The sequence below is a fragment of the Dreissena polymorpha genome, chromosome 1, assembly GCF_020536995.1.
Source record: "Dreissena polymorpha isolate Duluth1 chromosome 1, UMN_Dpol_1.0, whole genome shotgun sequence".
NCBI classification, from domain to species: Eukaryota; Metazoa; Mollusca; class Bivalvia; order Myida; family Dreissenidae; genus Dreissena; species Dreissena polymorpha.
This window is the reverse complement of record NC_068355.1, coordinates 77,208,647-77,230,961: the sequence shown is the minus strand read 5'-3', so window position 1 is coordinate 77,230,961 and position 22,315 is coordinate 77,208,647. Positions and strand designations below refer to the sequence as shown.

General features: G+C 37.6%; 2 protein-coding genes across 11 annotated transcripts in view; one reads left to right on the top strand and one right to left on the bottom strand.

The window, feature by feature from the left end:
- The window catches only part of LOC127836674 (ras-related GTP-binding protein A), a 378,726-nt gene that overhangs the window by 107,874 nt on the left and 248,537 nt on the right, over window positions 1-22,315 (top strand). The gene's annotated exons all lie outside the window — the stretch shown is intronic.
- The window catches only part of LOC127836334 (uncharacterized), a 493,739-nt gene that overhangs the window by 425,108 nt on the left and 46,316 nt on the right, over window positions 1-22,315 (bottom strand). For all 10 annotated transcript variants that reach the window (XR_008028727.1, XR_008028716.1, XR_008028731.1 and 7 more), the window contains exons 12-17: window positions 15,097-15,186; window positions 11,458-11,596; window positions 9,680-9,809; window positions 6,319-6,362; window positions 5,129-5,220; window positions 4,615-4,741 (exon numbers count right to left, since the gene is read on the bottom strand). Coding sequence is in view for 2 of the 10 variants with exons in the window: in XM_052362957.1 (XP_052218917.1) it covers window positions 4,615-4,741; window positions 5,129-5,220; window positions 6,319-6,362; window positions 9,680-9,809; window positions 11,458-11,596; window positions 15,097-15,186 (622 nt within the window). In the remaining 8 variants the exon portion in view is untranslated. The remainder of the gene's footprint in view (window positions 1-4,614; window positions 4,742-5,128; window positions 5,221-6,318; window positions 6,363-9,679; window positions 9,810-11,457; window positions 11,597-15,096; window positions 15,187-22,315) is intronic.

Below are 22,315 nucleotides of genomic sequence, written 5' to 3'. Positions count from 1 at the left end.
CTGGGGAACAGTCAAATTTGATCTGAGGGGCTTAATTTCAACAAACTTGGTAGAGGACTATTAGAAGTCATTACATACAAAATTTGGAAGCCCTATGCCATACGGTTATGTACAAGAGATTTTTAAAGTTTGCACAAAATAGGCCCAATATAAGCAAATTTTCAATTCTTTTACCCCCCCCCCCCCCCGGGCAGCGTCAAATTTGACCCCAGGGGCATAATTTGAAGAAACTTGGTAGAGGACTATAAGATGTCACTACATACCACATTTGGTAGCCCTAAGCCCAATGGTTATGAACGAGAGGATTTTTAAAGTTTTCACAAAATAGGCCTTATATAAGCAAATTTTCAATTGTCTGACCCCCCAGGGCAGGGTCAAATTTGACCCCAGGGGTAACATTTGAAAAAACTTTGTAGAGGACTATAAGATGTCACTACATACACAATTTGGTAGCCCTAGGCCCAATGGTTATGGACGAGATTTTTTTTTTAAGTTTTCACAAAATAGGCCTTATATAAGCAAATTTTCATTTTTTTGACCCCGGGGACAGGGTCAAATTTGACCCCAGGGGCATAGTTTGAACAAATTTGAAAGAGGTTCACCCCAGGAACATTCCTGAGGAATTTCATCAGAATTGGACCAGTAGTTTAGGAGAAGAAGATGTTTAAAGAAAAAGTTAACGCACTGACACACACAGGGACGCACGCACGACGGACACAGGACCATGACATAAGCCCTGCTGGCCTCTGGCCAGTACAGCTAAAAATCAAAATTGATATCCAATCCAGGGGTGGCGAAATCTCAAAAAACTATACTTGTCCACGGACAACCATTTAGGAAATTTAACTTGTCCGTTGCTGAACTACACTTGTCCGTTAATGTTTATATAAATTATAAACGCATTTATTGATTAATGTTAAATAATGTGAAATATATCAAAATGAGTATGATTGGCTTGTTTCGTTTATAATTGTATTGCAATGGTACATTCATTATAGCAGTATATTATAAAAAATATAAAGACTTTCTCAAACTTTAAATCTTGCGAATCTAGTGTTATACAAGAGTGCCATGATGGCCCTGAATCGCTCACCTGACTCATTAAGATCAGATGAAAACTATGACCTCTATTGTCTACACAATGTTTTTCTATGATTTGACCTAGTGACCTAGTTCCTGACTCTAGATGACCCAAATACAATCCCAATCCAGATTTCATCAAGATAAACATTCTGACCACAGTTCATAAATATTGGATGAAAACTGTGACCTCTATTGTCAACACAAGGTTTTTCTATTTATTTGACCTAGATTTTTACCCCAGATGACCCAAATACAATCCCACCCAGATTTCATCAAGAATTCTGACCAAATTTCATAAAGATTGGATGAAAACTGTGATCTCTAATGTCTACACAAGGTTTTTCTATTATTTGACCTAGTGACCTAGTTTTTGACCCCAGATGACCCAAATAAAATCCAAACCCAGATTTCATCAAGATAAACCTTCTGACCAAATTTCATAAAGATTGGATGAAAACTGTGACCTCTATTGTCTACAGAAGGTTGTTCTATTATTTGACCTAGTGACCTTGTTTTTGACCCCAGATGACCCAAATACAATCCCAAACCGGATTTCATCAAGATAAACATTTTGACCAAATTTCATCAAGATTGGATGCAAACTGTGACCACTACTGTCTACACAAACAAATTGTTGACAGACGGACGCACGGACACACGCGGGCACGCACAACAGACGCCGGACATCACACGATCACATAAGCTCACCGTGTCACTTCATGAGTAGTAGTAGTTATAGTAGTTGTAGTAGTAGTAGTAGTAGTAGTAGTAGTAGTAGTAGTAGTAGTAGTAGTAGTAGTAGTAGTAGTAGTAGTAGTAGTAGTAAGTAGTAGTAGTAGTAGTAGTAGTAGTAGTAGTAGTAGTAGTAGTAGTAGTAGTAGTAGTAGTAGTAGTAGTAGTAGTAGTAGTAGTAGTAGTAGTAGCAGCAGTAGCAGTAGCAGAAGCAGTAGCAGCATTACAAGACCAATACTTAAGAATGATCAAATGGGAAAAGGTAACCTAGCACTGGCAGTAAATATGGGGCTCATTTACAGGTCAGATTTGGAATCTCTGCTGTAAAATGAGATTTTGAATGAATTAAAGGGAGGCAAATCTGTAATAAAAAGAACATGCATAAACCGTAGTTGTTTCCCTTGTTTGAACCATGCTAAATCCTTACAAGTTTGGAAAGAATTGGATGAAAAATTTGGACTTCATTGCATAAACACCATTTTCTCAATTCAAGGGGAGGTAATTCTGTACTTCATGGACCAATAATGCTCATTTTTTTGTAGGGTTCGTGTCCTCATTGATATAAAGACACTGTGCAAATTTGGAAAGGATCGGACAAAAAATGTGGAAGATTTTTGAAAGTTTTCACAAAATAGGCAAAAACGAATAAACATGCAAAGTTCAACGTGCTCCTGCGGCCATGTTTTTTGACGAATCAAATTTCTTTGAACAACTTTTTCAGGGGAGCCTTTAAAGGTCATCCCTGCCAAATTTTTTGAAAATCTGATGAGCGGTTTCTGACAAGAAGATTTTTAAAGGTTTTTACCATATATGGTCATGGCGGCCATCTTGGTTATGTGATCAAATTTTTTTTAACAATTCTTTTGTCCCATGACCTAGGGATGCTCCACATGAAATTTAGTTGAAATTGGCTTAATGGTTTAGTAGAAGAAGATGTTTACAAATTGTTTACAGACAGACAGACGGACGGACGGACGCTGAGTGATCACAATAGCTCACCCCGAGCTATCGCTCAGGTGAGCTAAAAAACATGTGCTGAACATAAGTACATTGTAATCTTAACAAATTAAACTAGTCCAATATGTGGACCTTATCAGACTGAGGCTCCGCTACTGGTAGCAATTTGATTATATAAACTGGTAACCATTGAAAATCTGTTAGCCAAGTTTCTTGAAAAGTTCTGGTGCGTTTACTTAGATCATATTTTTATCATAATCTTTCTTAGTTTTTTGGGAGGTGGGCTGCTCAAAGCTTCGGGTTTCTGCTTTGTTGTTGAAGATTAAAAAAAAAGTTTCATCTTTTATACCATTAAAGCTCCAGATAAGGATTTGTGAAATTCTTAACGTTACTACCAGATTTTCAAAAATAATTCTTAACTCTGAAATTTCATTCTTTACGTTACTACTAAGTTTCGGAAAATAATTTTTAACTTTTCTAAATGACCTAAAAATAAATAATAATGGTTATTTTCATGCAAAAAAATCAAGATAAACATACCATCAACTGTATTTATACGATTTCAACAGTGTCTATTCAGTATTATGCAATTATATTTTTCAAATACCTTCATATGTCAAACTGTGCTTAGATTGCATGCCTGCGATGAATTTTTACATATTTCATAATTACAACGGGTCTCCCCTTCAATCTTTTCAACGATTAGCCAAGGGAATTGATTCTTCCACTCGTTCAATGTTTTTTTGTTTAAGTTTGGACCCGTCTTGTCGCGTTTTTTTTAAATAGCTTTTCCGACTGTGTGGGAAACTGAACATACAACATCGTATAAGATCTTTTCTATAATGTCTTTCTTAACATTCAACTTCGGCTCACTTTGCGTACGCTATGTTAAAAGCGTGTTTTTGCACGCTTTGCAGATTTTTAGGACGCTCTCTGGGCGCCGCCATTGTTTTTTGACAGATAGACTGTACACGCCGCTTTTATTGGCCAAAAATGCGCTTTGTTAAACAAACCCGATAACCATTCTTTATAAGCACTGAAAGATCTTTAATACGCGAAAAGAACTCAATAAAAATTGATACAAACCAATGTAAAAATAATATTCGTTTTTTTGTTATTCTTAACGGTACGACACGATTTTAAAATAAATACGTAACGGACTTGAAAATAATTCGTAATTACAAAAAATACGACCCTTATCTGGAGCTCTGGTCTTAAATAACAAGGTAGACCGTGTTTTGATTATCTTAGATTGATACTTTTTATTTCCGTCTGATTGTAAAAATAAAGAAACCAGTCTGTACACTGTCTAACAGTCGGGCCGAATGTTGAAAATGCGGCATGCTCCTGGTCTCTTATAGAATAAGGGAGATCACTGCGCAGGAAAGTGCATGTATTTTAGCTTGATTGCTCCGCAAATAGAACTTACAATGTAATCGCGTGTCAACATCCGGTTTTGTAAAACTTAATTACAGCTTTAATACAATGTATTTTTGTATACCTGGACGCGACTTTAAAAAAACTTGATGTCCACGGACAACCTAATTGAAAAAAATCAGTTGCCCAGACATGCAAATGTACGACTCAGGCAACTCGGACATTTGATTTCACCACCCCTGCAATCAATTATTAAAATGAACATTAAGAATTACAGGATAATATTAAAAAAAAATTTAATCTAAGATAACATGGAGTTTTGTCAAAACACAGAATAAAAATATCATCACTATGCTAATGCAGAAATGTATTGTACAAAAGCTTCCAATCAAATGCAAGTTTAATGTTAAGTGTGATCAAAATAAAGGAGTGGAAATATAACTAACATTATTATGATTATCTTACCACTTTCGGCGCCATTGAACCGCTTGCAATTGTTGAACATGAGGCGGAAATCTGACAGGAAGTGCTGAGTACACTTGTACTCACGGCTCTCAACCTTTGACTCGATTCTGGACAAGTCCATAGGGCGCTAAAATTAAAACAGAAAGATGGTGAAACTTGCCACTTTGAATACTAAAAAAAGACACACAAGTTATATCAAGAAGAAATAGAACATTCTGAGGTCATTGCTGATAATGCTTCCAATGTTGTAGGTTCCAATGTCATCAAACTGAAGTTTGTTTATCAATTTGGTCAGTTTGATCTTTACATTTCATTAATTAAAACAATGAATACAAATCAACTTGACACCATAACCAACGTACTTACCACAAAATACGAACTCAAGTCCACAAGAATATGGTGGAAATGTTTTACAACCATTGGTGAGTTTAATCCTGCCAGTTTAAAAATCGGACTCAATAATCAATAGAGATACTTCATCAGTTGTGACCTAGCAATACTGATAAAAGCTGACCTTAATGACATCGCTGTATCCAGGGGCCACCTCGTCAGTGACTGGCTCCAGGAACGGCCAGCAGTCCTTGTGATACTTCATAGCATTCACCACTGAAAGTCACACAAAATATCAAGTTTATGGGCTCCAATCTGGGAAAACAGGGCTTCTTGCATTGGTGTGAAGTTAATTCCAAGATTAGCCTATGAAGCCTGCAGAGACTAATCAGGGCAAACACTTTCAAGTAAAAGTTGTACAGAATTTTTCGTTTAACCCTTTGCATGCTGGGAAATTTGTTGTCGGCTAAAATGTCATCTGCTGAATTTCTAAAAACAGCATTTTCTTCGATTTTGTTCAAAGAATATTATCAGAATAGCAAACAGTTTGGATCCTGATGAGACGCCACATTCTGTGGCGTCTCATCTGGATCCAAACTGTTTGCAAAGGCCTTCAAAATTCGGTTCCCTCACTGAAAGGGTTAAAGGCATTCTCTTTTAAATAAAAATCCAGTCTATGAGTAAAGTGTCATTTTTGATTTGCCAATGCACACTGCACAGGCTATTCTGAGATGACACTGTGCACATATATTTTGACCCATTTTCCAGGAGTGCAGCTCATATGGGCCGAAAATGGCAAATTAGTTTTTAAGACATTATAAGATTAAGTTTTTAAGACATTATGCTTATGAGATCTTGTCAAAAGCCAAAGGCATAAAATAAGACATGTTGATGCATGCTTTCTGGGTAGAACTAGCATTATGCAAGAAAGGTGTCTGAAACAAACATTAGTATTGATTAGGAGGCCTAATCCATTACCCATTTTTAACTATATCAGCTTTAAAACTTTTACCACTAAGACAAGTATTTTCACGCCTTTGAAGTCCCTTAAAAATTTAAATGTAATTAAAGACCTTTCTTGCTAGATTCAAATTTTAAAGGCTTAATTTCCAACCCTTAGATATTGATCAGCAGCAAACAGCATAAAACCTTAACAGACTGCTGAGTTATTCGCAGCCTGTTCTGGGTTTATGCTGTTTGCTCATAGCCATTTTCACTTTGCTTCTGAGTGGGAAAGGGTTAATTGTTTTTTTTAGTAATCCCTATTATTTTAATGTTAGGGAAAAAGAATATTGTTAAATATTTGACCATATAAAAGTGAGATTAATTCAGGTTTTGCTTATTTTTAAAGAGAGCAGAATATCTTAGTATTACCTTTCATCAGAGCTTCATAATCTTCGTCATCTTTCAAATCCGTTCTGAAACACATGAAGAAAGGAATTATAATGTTATTCCACAAATACAATTATGAATGCCATTAAACCCTAGGATTTATTATAAAAAGAAGTAGAAGGATCTTCTTTTCAAATGAAGGCTATTTTTTGCAACATTTTAACCTAAAATTGATGATAACATTTAAAACTGCTTGAGTATATGAGATTTGCAAACCAGATTAAAATCTATATATTCATGTTAAGATGTAAATAAATATCAAAGCATTAGATAATAAAGTTTTATCAGTCCAGTGAATTTCTTCTTCCAACAACATCAGTCACTACATGCAAGGCTAGTGTAGTATTACACATTTTCTGAAATATATCCAAATAGAAATGGATTTGCAGTATAAAACAATAGATGTGTTTGTCAGAAACACAATGCCCCCTACTGCGCCACTTTTATTTTTTATTTTTGTTTTTGATTATATCCCTTTAACAAGAGATGTGTTGGTCAGAAACACAATGCACCGTTCTGTGCCGCTTTAAAGCCATACATTTGACCTTTGACCTTTAAGGTTGACCTTGACCTTTCACCACTCAAAATGTGCAGCTCAACGAGAAGTAAGTAAGAGATTGAATGGAGAAATGTTTTGTTTTTTTACCTTTGACCTTGACCTTTGACCACTTAAAATGAGCAGTTTCACGAGATACACATGCATGCCAAATATGAAGTTGATCTGTTCAATATTAAAAAAGTTATGATAAAACTTAAACGAAGGTTAAAGTTTTAGGAAAGAAAAATACAATGACCTTAAAGGATGACCTTGACTTTTCACCACTCAAAATGAGCAGCTCCATGAGATACACATGCATGGTAAATATCAAGTTGCTATCTTCAATATTGCAAAAGTTATCAAACTATAACCAAGGTCAAAGTTTGGGACAGAATGACAGACAGGACAAAAACAATATACCCCTGATCTATCGATCCGGGGGCATACAAATTATTACATCCCTTGTAAAAATGATCTGTACCTGCCAAATGATAAATAGAAATTATCTCCCTTTAAAGCTTATTACTTCCCTTGGATTTTTTTTAATACCTTTTACCTTGAAGGATGACCTTGACCTTTCACCACTCAAAATGTGCAGCTCCATGAGATACACATGCATGTCAAATATCACGTTGCTATCTTTCAATATTGCAAGAGTTATGGCTAATGTTAAAGTTTTCGGACGGACGGACAGTTCAACTGCTATATGCCACCCTACTGGGGGCATAAAAACAAACCCTGATCTGGGACTAAGTTGGTAAACAAGTTCAGGTCAGGTCACTAGTTTACCACAGGGAAGGTTCAACTGTTTTCTAAAACAAGAAATGTGTTTGTCAGAAACACTATGTCCCCTTCTGCGCCGCTTTGATTTAGTTTTTTTGACCTTTGACCTTAAAGGATGACCTTGACCTTTCACCACTCAAAATGTGCAGCTCCATGAGATACACATGCATGCCAAATATGAAGTTGCTATCTTCAATATAGCAAAAGTTATTGCAAATGTTAAAGTTGGCGCAAACAGACAGACAGAGCAACAGACAGGGCAAAAACAATATGTCCCCTACTATAGTGGTGGGGGACATAAAAAGATTCTGCATAGTCTGTAGAAGGCTTATAAGGGACTTAACTTTCCCCTTTTATTGTATTTCCCAAATTAAGTCTCTTCTTAGCAAAAATCCAGTTAAGGCGTTAAATGTCTTGCCTGAATACAGGGTGTCAAATTCAATTAGGCAAGGTTCTGAGGCGGCAGGTCCCCTCCCCAGCCCTAATTTTTAGTACTTATGTAGCCCTTCTAGTTTGAATTTCTGGGGAATACATTTAAGTATTAACAAGACTATTGCCAAGCAATATATGTCCCCTACCGGCTCCACCATTGTCAGAATTTTTATTTATTTATTTTTTTATTTGTTGCCATAGCAACCAGAATTTTTACATAGGAAGAAAATGAATTGACATGCATAATATCATTATTGCCATCTATTCATGTTTCAAGTTTCATTAAAAATTATGAAGAATTTTTAAAGTTATCGCAGGATCCAGAAAAGTGTGCAGGATTCACCATTTTCAAAAGTATTTCTAGTCTATTTGTTGCCATAGAAACCAGAATTCTTGACGTAGGAACAAAATGAAATGACGTGCATAATCTCCATATTGCCATCTGTCCATGTTTCAAGTTTCATGAAAAGATAAGAAGAACTTTTAAAGTTATCACAGGATCCAGAAAAGTGTGACAGACTGACGGACTGAGGGACAGACGGACACTGACAGCGATACCATAAGTCCCCTCCGGTGAAACCAGAAGGAGACAATAACCAGACCATCTGTAACACCACATGTGTATTTTTATTTTATGCTTTTCGGTGGTTTATAGAGAAATATCAGTGAATTAAAACTGATAATTTCACTGTTTCAAACAATGAAAATTATCAGTGAAAATTATCGATAATTTTCACTGTTTATGTTAAATGACGTCATTTTTTTGACGAAATGACATTTTCTTAACAAAATTCTTTGGTTAAACTCTTTAACAATGTATATAAACTGTGAAAAACAGCATAAAATAAAAAGAAAATTTGTTGGGTTCGGTGGATTATCGATTTTAATTCACTCGTGATCATATAAAATAAATATTTTCACTCGTGGCTGCGCCACTCTATTATTTTCTATGATCACTTGTGAATTAAAATCGATAATCCACCAAATCCAACAAATATCCACTATATCATCCTATAATTGTTTATATAAATAACGTCTATAAATAAAAAAATTCATTTCAACAAAATAATTCTGTGTCCTAAAATGACAGTCTGACAAAATGTACGTGCTTTCACATGTGAGGAATGTGTATATTGTTTGATTTCAGAAAACAAAAAAATCCTTGTGAATAAGTTATCAATATGTAATTTTAATAACATAATGCTTTACAATATGCTATTGCAGTGCTTTACTTTGCTAATCAATCAAATACAATATTTCAAGATGGCAAACATTTGCATGGTTTCTTTGACCTGTAAATTTTCAGAAAGAATCAATAATTTTTTTTGTCAGTTATCGTTCATGTCTGCACAATTAGAAAACAATACATAAAATACTGGGAAAAAATCTATACCAGATGACAATTTCCGTAGTGCAGAGGAAGCTATAACAATACTCATTCTCAAATGATCACACACTGGAGCAAACTTGCACAAACAATTGACTGCCTTGAGATTAGCCTGTGTGGACAACACTTAAAGCACACGCATTAAGCCCCATTTTCCCAGAATGAGGCTCATATAAAAGCATCCAACTGTGTTGATGACCAACCTGCTATCATCAGAGTCCTCGTCATCCTTGTACTTCTGTGTGCCGGTGTAGATGAGCTCTGGAGGGATCTCCTTGCCCTCTGCAACCAGCCTGGCCCGCTCCTCACGCATGGACAGGCGCTTGGCTCGCTCTGTGGGAGGCATGTCAACATGTAGGAGTTACAGATTTCGCAGGAGACAGAATGTTATTACATAAACTGTTGTAAATCATGTAGAGGCAATGAATAAATGATAAGAATGTTCTCATTTGAACATAAAGATATTTTATTTTATTATGAGGCTCCCATTGAATAGACCCTCCACAATTCGATGATCAATGAGATATGACTCACAACTTTGGCAATTCAATTTGAATCCCATAGTCAATCATCAATCTTTGAATCCCATACAACAACATCATTTTTTATTCTCTTTACCACATAATCATTTTTTGTATCCCATACTTTATCATCAATTTTTTTGTATCTATTAATCAAGTTTAGCATTTGAAATTTTCACTTTTGGTATCCCATACCACAGCAGAAATGTTCGATCTTCAGTTTGTATCCCATTCCACAACATCACTTTTTGTTTTATTCCAAACCACACCCTCAATGTTTGGAGAATAAAAAGCACCCTGTGCAATTCCTTATATTCCTTGGTTTTCCTCCTCTTCTCTCTCAGCTTATTCTCCTCCAACTTAAGTCCTCACTTCCTTGACTTTCATACTCTCATCTCCCTGCTTATTCTACTCCTACAACTTCACTCCTTACCTTCCCAAACTTTCCCCCTCTCCTCTCTCTGCTTATTCTCCTCCTCAAAATCAGTCCTTCCCTCAGTGGCAATCCTCCTATCCTCCCTCTGGGTGTTCTCTCCTTCAAACTTCAGTCCTTACCCTACCAGGCTTTCCTCCTCTCTCAGCTTATGCTCTTCCTTAAAATTCAGTCCTTACCCTTCATGGCATTCCTCTTCTCCTCTCTCTGCTAATGCTCCTCCTCCAACGTCAGTCCTTAACCTCCCTGGCTCTCCTTCTCTCCTATCTCTGTGTATTATCTCCCTCAAACTTAAATTCCTTACCTCACTTTCCTCCTCTCATCCCTGTTTCAGTGTTTGTTCTCTCCCTCAAACTTCACTCTTTATCTTTCCTGGCTTTCCTCCTCTCCTCCCTGTTTGTTCTCTCCCTCAAACTTCACTCCTTACCTTCCCTGGCTTTCCTCCTCTCCTCCCTGTTTGTTCTCTCCCTCAAACTTCACTCCTTACCTTCCCTGGCTTTCCTCCTCTCCTCCCTGTTTGTTCTCTCCCTAAAACTTCACTCCTTACCTGCCCTGGCTTTCCTCCTCTCCTCCCTGTTTGTTCTCTCCCTCAAACTTCACTCCATACCTTCCCTGGCTTTCCTCCTCTCCTCCCTGTTTGTTCTCTCCCTAAAACTTCACTCCATACCTTCCCTGGCTTTCCTCCTCTCCTCCCTGTTTGTTCTCTCCCTCAAACTTCACTCCATACCTTCCCTGGCTTTCCTCCTCTCCTCCCTGTTTGTTCTCTCCCTCAAACTTCACTCCTTACCTTCCCTGGCTTTCCTCCTCTCCTCCCTGTTTGTTCTCTCCCTCAAACTTCACTCCTTACCTTCCCTGGCTTTCCTCCTCTCCTCCCTGTTTGTTCTCTCCCTCAAACTTCACTCCTTACCTTCCCTGGCTTTCCTCCTCTCCTCCTTGTTTGTTCTCTCCCTCAAACTTCACTCCTTACCTACCCTGGCTTTCCTGCTCTCCTCCCTGTTTGTTTTCTCCCTCAAACTTCACTCCTTACCTTCCCTGGCTTTCCTCCTCTCCTCTCTCTGCTTATTTTCCTCCTCCAACTTCAGCTGCTCCTCCTTGAGGCGGCGCTCCTCTTCAACCTTGATCCGTGCCTTCTCTTCCTCAATCATGGCCTCCGCTAGGATACGCTCCTGAAACAGGGGGGACAACCATGGTACTTTACATTGCCATAAAAACAACTTTAGAACAAACATGCCATTTCTAATTTATATGTCAACAGAGATTCTCTTTCCATGTCACATATATATCGTTCATTGAATGACTATTCTGACATGACTCTAACAGACATTAACCAGGGCTATAGATAACTTTTGGGGTGTATTGGGTAATTCACCCCCTGATTTTGACAACAATAGGGTTTTTGTAAATTCAATAAGAGTTTTAGCAAAATTTTTACCCCCTACTTTTGAGCTTAATAGGGTTTTTCAAACCCGGTATTTAACTCAATTGGGTTATTAAGGGAATGACATATATGATATAATAAAAATCTACAAAGGTTACTATATTAATTTTACAAATGGAATTCCAAAAGGTACCTGTACATAACAACAAACAATTACTGAATTTTTTTATCAAAGTTCATTCATTTTTGCATTGAATAAGACCGAGTTCATGAAAATCGCTGCACAATTGATGAAGTTATGGCTGTTCAAAGCGATGCAACCCGTTTCCAGGTCATTTTGAGTTGTATACCTTGAAAATGAAAGTAGAAATCGGACGGGTCTACGAATAATTACAAGAATACACCAAAGATTGATAACCGCTGGAAAGACTGCCTTCTTTTCTTCATAGGACGGCATATAAACTATCCGGTACATTTTTGCACAGAAAAATTACCAGTTTAAAAAATGCGACCGGTGTTTGTAAGAATTGCATTTTGTGTTGCAAGGCTTTCTACAGGTATTACGTTATTAAATTTGTATTTGCGCTTTTGTACGCTTTATTTTGAATTTAAATTACGTTTTAGGTTATTTTAATTGCATAATAACGCAAATACGCTTGTTATCTATAGCCCTGATTAACAGATATTCTTTTAGACAAAGTAAATAGTAAGCCTAGTAAAACTACTTGCAAACAATGCAGAAAGATGCTCCGCACCCAGTACAGCATGGTTAAATATATTTCTAATTTAAATAACACTTCTGAAAAAAAAAAACCATATCATAATCGAAATTATGTTAGCACTATCTATATAATAAAAAACATAGGTCAGAATTGAAATTATGTTTGGATTATCTATATTATTTTGACAATTTGAAATTACAACACTTTGTCATTCTAATGCATGACAAATACCAAGTTACACACTTGCGATTTAATTCCTTTGTACGAGAACAACAAATTGTTTTTTAGGACCATTAAACAACATTAAACAGACTTTGTTTCTTTCAAACACATAGTCGTATTGTTTGTTTCTCATGCAAATACTGCTAAGAGTCACTGCTTTCTTTTCCAGAAAGCAGCTATATCCAAACGAATAAGAAAGGTTCAAAGAAAAGGGGCGTTCCTGAGGCTATTTCAGCTATACGCACAATCAAGCTTGGGGTGTCTCCCCAAAGACAATTTTGGAAAATTCATTGCAGATGGTGCGTTTTGGTGTTATCTTTCAGCCACGTTTTGGCAATTTTATTAATCAATTTCTTGCTTAACAAGATGTGTTTGTGAAACACAATGTCCCCCTATATGACGTTTGACCTTGTAGGATGACCTTGACCTTGACCCTTAACCACTCAAAATGTGCAGCTCCATGAGATACACATGCATTTCAAATATAAACTTGCTATCTTCAATATTGCAGAAGTGACATTACATGAGCAATTTTGACCCATATATTTGACCTTGAAGGATGACCTTGACCTTTCACCACTCAAAATGTGCAGCTCCATGAGATACACATGCATGCCGAATATCAAGTTGCTATCTTCAATATTGCAAAAGTATTAATAAAATAAGCGATTTGGGCCACAATATATTTTACCTCTGACCTTGAAGGATGACCTTGACCTTTCACCACTCAAAATGTGCAGCTCCATGAGATACACATGCATGCCAAATATCCAGTTGCTATCTTCAATATTGCACAAGTACTCATAAAATGAGCGATTTTAGCCACATATATTTGACATCTGACCTTGAAAGATGACCTTGACCTTTCACCACTCAAATTGTGCAGCTCCATGAGATACACATGCATGCCAAATACCAAGTTGCTATCTTGAATATTAAAATACTGCAAAAGTGTACATTAAATGAGCGATTTTGACCCATATATTTGACCTTTGACCTTTCACCACTCAAAATGTGCAGCTCCATGAGATACATATGCATGCCAAATATCAAGTTCCTATCTTCAATATTGCAAAAGTTATTGCAAATGTTAAAGTTGGCGTAAACCAACCAACAGACCAACCAACCAACAGACCAACAGACAGGGCAAAAACAATATGTCCCCCACTACTATAGTGGGGGACATAAAAAAGAATGATAAAAGGAAATATTTCATTAAGCATTGTCAACAGCAAATATACTTTTGACCATAATTTATTTGATAAGTTTAAGTATCAATGCTTAAAAATCAAGAAGTCTTATTGCGAGGGAGAATAGATCCATAGTTGCATAGGTGTTCAAGGGTGTTCAACTCTATTGCTGGCGGGATTATGGGGTCCTCCCCTAGAAAATGTTGGAAATTTCTTTGCAATGTTTATCCTAAAATTTTAGCTTGAAAAAATTGAGAAAAATAAATATTTTCTATCAACATTGCCAACTGCAAATATACGTTTGACCATAACCTATTAAGTTTGGGTGTCAAGGCTTTAAATCAAGAAGCCTATGACTGTGAGGGAATGGGTATGTGAATGTGAGGAAATTTTTTACTCTTGCTTCCTCCCCCAGACAATTTTGGATTTAATTGCAGAAGGAACATTTTGTTGTTATCTTTCAGCCACATTTGGCATTTTATTCCTCATTTTTTTCCTCTATAAAAAAGTAAAGGATTTAGCATGTTTTCCATGGAAACCTTTCCCATGTTTGTGTATTTGTTGCGACTCTGTAAAAATGTAGTGCCACGCCCATGGCATGTGTATGTGTTTTGACGAGTCGTCAAACCTGGTGCAATGTGGCGCCAAAAACTAAAGCTGTCATTATTTCTGCTGAAACTGATTTTACTTTGGGTATTTGGTAAACAGAAAATAGAATTAGTTTTTAATTAAACTGTAAAAGAAACACTCTTTGAATGAAACAACAGCATGCTTGTTGAGTCTTGAGCATCATTTAAACATAATCTGGTACCTGTGTCCGAATATTGGTTCCCCAAAAATTGAAGGGCGACAACACTGTCGTAAAACAAGTAAAGTCTACACAGTTATTACTACCCCTCATCAGTGAAAAGACTTTACTTTGTATGTTTGGAGTTAAGACTGTGTTGTGTTTTGTACCCCCTGTTATTTTTTTTGGTCATCTTGTTTGCTTGTTTACATAATTATACCCCTAGACCCCTTAGCCCTCACTTTTTATTGCATTTTCAAATTTTAAGAGTTTTCATTTTTTAAAGTTTGAAACTGAATTATACGTGCGGGGCGTACTGCCGTATGCCTAGGAACGCCCCTGAAGAACAAAAGTTTTCCAATGTTACCTGTTCTATCTTTTCCCTCATCTTCGCAGTGATTCTGTCAGACCTCCTCACTTCCTGCTCCAACAACAAACGCTTCTGGCGCTCCTTCTCCTGTCATAACCAAACATTTCATAATGAAATAAGACTTGCCTCAGTAATGGTTTTGTAATACTGTGAAACCATTAATTTTCGTCAGCACGAAATTTCGTCATTTAAAAAAAAAGACTATTCCGTCAGCACTTAAATTCACCAATCTTTGATTTTGAACAAGATGTGTTTGTGAAACACAATGTCCCCCTATATGATGTTTGACCTTGTAGGATGACCTTGACCTTGTGAAGGATGACCTTGACCTTTCACCACTCAAAATGTGCAGCTCCATGAGATACACATGCATGCCAAATATCAAGTTGCTATCTTCAATATTGCAAAAGTATTCATAAAATAAGCGATTTGGGCCACATATATTTGACCTCTGACCTTGAAGGATGACCTTGACCTTTCACCACTCAAAATGTGCAGCTCCATGAGATGCACATGCATGCCAAATATCAAGTTGCTATCTTCAATATTGCAAAAGTATTTATAAAATAAGCAAATTGGGCCACATATACTTGACCTCTGACCTTGACCTTTACCTTTCACCACTCAAAATGTGCTACTCCATGAGATACACATGCATGCTAAATTATCAAGTTGCTATCTTCAATATTGCAAAAGTATTCATAAAATGAGCAATTTTGGCCACATATATTTGACCTCTGACCTTGAAGGATGACCTTGACCTTGACCTTTCACCACTCAAAATGTGCAGCTTTATGAGATACACATGCATGCCAATTATGAAGTTGCTATCTTCAATATAGCAAAAGTTATTGTAAAATGTTAAAGTTGGCGCAAACAGACAGACCAACAAACCAACAGACAGGGCAAAACAATATGTCCCCCACTACTATAGTGGGGGACATAAAAAGAAAATGTGTCAGTCAATATCAAATTTGTTTGTAATATTTGTTTGTAATACATGTCCGCGATAAATCAAGGTTTTGCGGTTGCGCCAAATCGTGATCGGCAAAAGGAAGGACACTTGGGAGTCCTGTTTGTCACATGCCATTTAAATAGGCTTTTGTTATCAGGTGATAGTAATGGGCCCTTATTATTGTATGCCATTGACAAGTTCATTGTTATGATTAGCAGATAAGTGGGACCAGATAACAGTTAACAAGTGTTTGAAACAACGAAGCCAATTGCCAATTCATCAACACTCTTGAAAAAAACAAAAAACAACAGACAATGGTTAATAAAGTTGACAACAATTAGCACTAATCATTACTATTCTACCTAAACAAAGTCAACACATTCATTACAGCTTAACAGCATCCGCGTTTAACAGCAATGCCATGTGTTAGTTAAGTACACTGTGTAATGTGCACCCCTTTGTGTCAAAACCGGATTTTTATGTCCCCCACAATAGTAGTGGGGGACATATTGTTTTTGCCCTGTCCGTTGGTTGGTCTGTTGGTTGGTCTGTTTGCGCCAAAATACATGATAAAAATCATTCAAAAGAGATCAGAAAACTCAGTAAAATGCATAGTTTCGGAATGTTATACTCTAAGACTGTCAAGTTGGCTAAAATATTCCACGATAAAAGATGTTGTTTCACTTTCAACTAAGTTCAAAAAGCCTTTGCATCAGAAAACAAATCACAGAAGAGATTACACATTAATTTGTTTAAGCCCTAAATAGAAAATATCATTGGAAAACAGCACCAGGTTGTGAAAAGGTCAGACTGTATCTATACACCTGTGGATCTAATTAGCTAGGCCTACTACTGACAATTGTCAAATAAACTTCATATCTGCACACCATATAGCTGGCTGAATGTGGGTGGTACTTGGGGTATGGGGTAATAATCAGCTTTTAATTGGTACACTTCCCCAACCATATTGATTCCACACTGAAATACAGCCCATGCAACTTGACAATCAAAGTTCATTGACTGAGCGGAAATACATCTCGAAAATCCGCTTTGATCACTCAGGCAGCACATCTAGTCCCTCCCAAAAGGAAAAGCCAAGATTTTCGTATGATAGAGACTCTCCAACAATTATCATTAAATTGTGACATAAAAAGAATTTCTGTATCACTATTTCACCGTTGATCCCTTTAATAGCGTGTAAAATGACTGTCTTTTTGTCATTTAACAGATTGCTCACCTGTGCATACATAAAAGTTAAAAGTAAATGTTGCAATCAAGGAAAACTAATTTTCCACCACACCATGTTTAAGACACGGGTTTTATAGTCATGATGATTAGCAGCAGAGCATTTTGTGAATAATCATGTATAAGATATTTCTTACTTGTTATAACATTTGGGGAAGCTTCAAAAGTTTTTCTGTTTGTTTCAATTCATAAATTACAAAGTATGCATAGTTGTCCTTAAAATGCATAATGCTTCAAAACAATGTTCGGATAAATATGTATCTGTGAGATAATGATGCATCAATTGTCCATCTTAGAGTCAAAGATGCATCTACTATCCATCTGATAGTCAAGGATGCATCTACTGTCCATCTTAGAGTCAAGGATGCATCTACTGTCCATCTTAGAGTCAAGGATGCATCTACTGTCCATCTGATAGTCAAGGATGCATCTACTGTCCATCTTAGAGTCAAAGATGCATCTACTATCCATCTGATAGTCAAGGATGCATCTACTGTCCATCTTAGAGTCAAAGATGCATCTACTGTCCATCTGATAGTCAAGGATGCATCTACTATCCATCTGATAGTCAAGGATGCATCAATTGTCCATCTTAGAGTCAAAGATGCATCTACTATCCATCTGATAGTCAAGGATGCATCTACTGTCCATCTGATAGTCAAGGATGCATCAATTGTCCATCTTAGAGTCAAAGATGCATCTACTATCCATCTGATAGTCAAGGATGCATCTACTGTCCATCTGATAGTCAAGGATGCATCAATTGTCCATCTTAGAGTCAAAGATGCATCTACTGTCCATCTGATAGTCAAGGATGCATCTACTGTCCATCTGATAGTCAAGGATGCATCTACTGTCCATCTTAGAGTCAAAGATGCATCTACTATCCATCTGATAGTCAAGGATGCATCTACTGTCCATCTGATAGTCAAGGATGCATCAATTGTCCATCTTAGAGTCAAAGATGCATCTACTATCCATCTGATAGTCAAGGATGCATCTACTGTCCATCTTAGAGTCAAGGATGCATCTACTATCCATCTGAGAGTCAAGGATGCATCAACTGTCCATCTGATAGTCAAGGATGCATCTACTGTCCATCTGATAGTCAAGGATGCATCTACTGTCCATCTTAGAGTCAAAGATGCATCTACTATCCATCTGATAGTCAAGGATGCATCTACTGTCCATCTGATAGTCAAGGATGCATCTACTGTCCATCTTAGAGTCAAAGATGCATCTACTATCCATCTGATAGTCAAGGATGCATCAATTGTCCATCTTAGAGTCAAAGATGCATCAACTATCCATCTGATAGTCAAGGATGCATCTACTGTCCATCTGATAGTCAAGGATGCATCAATTGTCCATCTTAGAGTCAAAGATGCATCTACTATCCATCTGAGAGTCAAGGATGCATCTACTGTCCATCTGATAGTCAAGGATGAATCTACTGTCCATCTGATAGTCAAGGATGCATCTACTGTCCATCTTAGAGTCAAAGATGCATCTACTATCCATCTGAGAGTCAAGGATGAATCTACTGTCCATCTGATAGTCAAAGATGCATCTACTATCCATCTGATAGTCAAGGATGCATCTACTGTCCATCTGATAGTCAAGGATGCATCTACTGTCCATCTTAGAGTCAAAGATGCATCTACTATCCATCTGATAGTCAAGGATGCATCTACTGTCCATCTTAGAGTCAAAGATGCATCTACTATCCATCTGATAGTCAAGGATGCATCTACTGTCCATCTGATAGTCAAGGATGCATCTACTATCCATCTGATAGTCAAGGATGCATCTACTGTCCATCTGATAGTCAAAGATGCATCTACTGTCCATCTGATAGTCAAGGATGCATCTACTGTCCATCTGATAGTCAAGGATGCATCTACTATCCATCTGATAGTCAAGGATGCATCTACTGTCCATCTGATAGTCAAGGATGCATCTACTGTCCATCTGATAGTCAAGGATGCATCAATTGTCCATCTTAGAGTCAAAGATGCATCTACTATCCATCTGATAGTCAAGGATGCATCTACTGTCCATCTGATAGTCAAGGATGCATCTACTGTCCATCTTAGAGTCAAGGATGCATCTACTGTCCATCTGATAGTCAAGGATGCATCTACTGTCCATCTTAGAGTCAAGGATGCATCTACTGTCCATCTGATAGTCAAGGATGCATCTACTGTCCATCTTAGAGTCAAAGATGCATCTACTATCCATCTGATAGTCAAGGATGCATCTACTGTCCATCTTAGAGTCAAGGATGCATCTACTATCCATCTGATAGTCAAGGATGCATCTACTGTCCATCTTAGAGTCAAAGATGCATCTACTATCCATCTGAGAGTCAAGGATGCATCTACTGTCCATCTGATAGTCAAGGATGCATCTACTGTCCATCTTAGAGTCAAGGATGCATCTACTGTCCATCTGATAGTCAAGGATGCATCTACTGTCCATCTTAGAGTCAAAGATGCATCTACTGTCCATCTGATAGTCAAGGATGCATCTACTGTCCATCTTAGAGTCAAGGATGCATCTACTATCCATCTGAGAGTCAAGGATGCATCAACTGTCAATCTAATACCCCCGTCACACCGGACTGGCGTCCTTACTGCGTCCTTACGGCGACCCAGGTCACAGTGAGGACGCCATAGGCGCTGGAGAGACGCAGGAAGGACGCAAGAGGGCGCCGAAAATTTCTCAGGACACGAGCCCACGGCGACCACTTTGAACATGTTCAAAGTAGTCGCCAAAGTCCAACGTTTTACTGCGTTCTGTTAAGGACGTCGTAGGGACGCCGTAGAGAGGCAGTAGTCGTAGTAGGGATGTGGTAGGGTCGCTGTAAGGTCGCCATGGACGTCGTGTGGTCGCCGCTAAAACCCACAGAAAATGATCATTGACTGCAAGGCGACCTTACGGCGACCTTATTGCGACATTAGTACGCCCTTTGTACGTCTATTGCGTCCTCAGAACAACTATGGTCGCAATAAGAACGCAGTAAGAATGCCAAGGACGCAGCTCAGACGCCTTAAGGTCGGCTTTGGTTGCCGTAAGGACACAGTACGAACGCGGAAAGGTCGCCAGGGACGTATTCAGGACGCCGTGAGGATGCGCAGAACGCCATAAACCAGGACGCTGGTTTTACCAAAAAAGTCCTTACTACGACAATCAGAAATTTCCAGAAACACAGTCTTAGGTCGCCGTAAGAACGCCATTCCGGTGTGACGGGGCTATTAGAGACAAGGATGCATCTACTATCCATCTGAGAGTCAAGGATGCATCTACTGTCCAACTCAGATAGTCGAAGATGACTTAAGAGCATGTATGGCAGCTAAGATATTTTGACTAAAAAATAACTTGAAAGACAAAAAAGCAATAACATTTTGTAAAATACTGACAAGTCAAGAAAGATTAATCCACCTCTGGTTTCAAGTTAATAACATAAATGCCCAAATACAGACAGCTGATGAAAATATAATTGAAATTGTATTTTTCTCAAGAGTTTGACATTTTACATCTGTCTTTCTGTAGTTTCTGGCCTTGCCTATAATTTACAGCTCATTGAAAGAGCCTTAGTTACAAACTCCCAAGGTAGTCATCATTCTTTAAGTGATTGTCACTGACTGTTAAAGGTAACTTTCTAGTCATTTATTTAAATCCATAATTACTGTCATTACATTTTGGAATTTGACATATTTTCTGCTCACAAATCAAATTGTGGATGTTCACACATAAACCAAATACAAAGATTTCGGAAAGCCAAAAATGTTAACGTGACTAAAAATACATCATTTACCAAATAGTAATGACATGTTTAAATAAGGTATTATTACTTTTCCAACTCTAATATTTCTACTTAAAAAATCATCTATACCAGTAACTCAGCAGCATCAAATACAGCCCACCTGTTTTGGAGAATTCAAATTATTTTAAGGTAAACTATCTGACTAGACAGGACTGCAGAGTTCATCTTGTTTACAGAGGTGTTGACATGCTGTGCATTCCTGCACCCTGTACAAGCGCATTTGCAGACAGCGCGAGCCATCTCACACTCCAGGCACAAGATCCTGGTGCCAAGCCAAACATCACCTCCCAGACAACAACACCCTTCAATTTTCACAAATAGTTATTATTGCTGCTGCAGTGATCAACAGATTCCACCCAGAAACATAACCATGACATTTTTCAACACAGAGACTGTTTTTATTGAGGCTTGCCTGAGAACTATCTTCTATAGCATTTGTTTACAGTGAAATTTGTTCGATACTATGTTATTGATACTGAAAATAATTGACTCATTAATAGTTAAAGACATCATTAATGACACAGTAATACACCATAACATATGATAGTCCTTCAATTCTATCAGATCATCGTTTAGGAAACAACATATAACAAGGGCTGTTTGTAAAACATGCATGCACCCCATATGGGCTTTCAGTTGTAGTGGCAGCCATTGTGTGAATACGTTTTTTGTCACTGTGACCTTGACCTTTTCATGATCCTAGGCGTAAGCATTCTTGAGTTATCATCCGGAAACCATTTTCCTGTTTCTAGTCACTGTGACCTTGATCTTTGACCTAGTGACCTGAAAATCAATAGGGGTCATCTGCCAGTCATGATCAATGTTCCTATGAAGTTTCATGAACCTAGGCGTAAGCATTCTTGAGTTATCATCCGGAAACCATTTTACTGTTTCGAGTCACTGTGACCTTGACCTTTGACCTAGTGACATGAAAATCAGTAGGGGTCATCTGCCAGTCATGAGCAATGTACCTATAAAGTTTCATGATCCTAGGCGTAAGCATTCTTGAGATATCATCCGGAAACCATTTTACTGTTTCAAGTCACTGTGACCTTGGCCTTGACCGAGTGACCTGAAAATCAATAGGGGTCATCCGCCAGTCATGATCAATGTACCTATGAAGTTTCAAGATGTTAGGCCTAAGCGTTCTTGAGTTATCATCCGGAGACCATCTGGTGGACAGACCG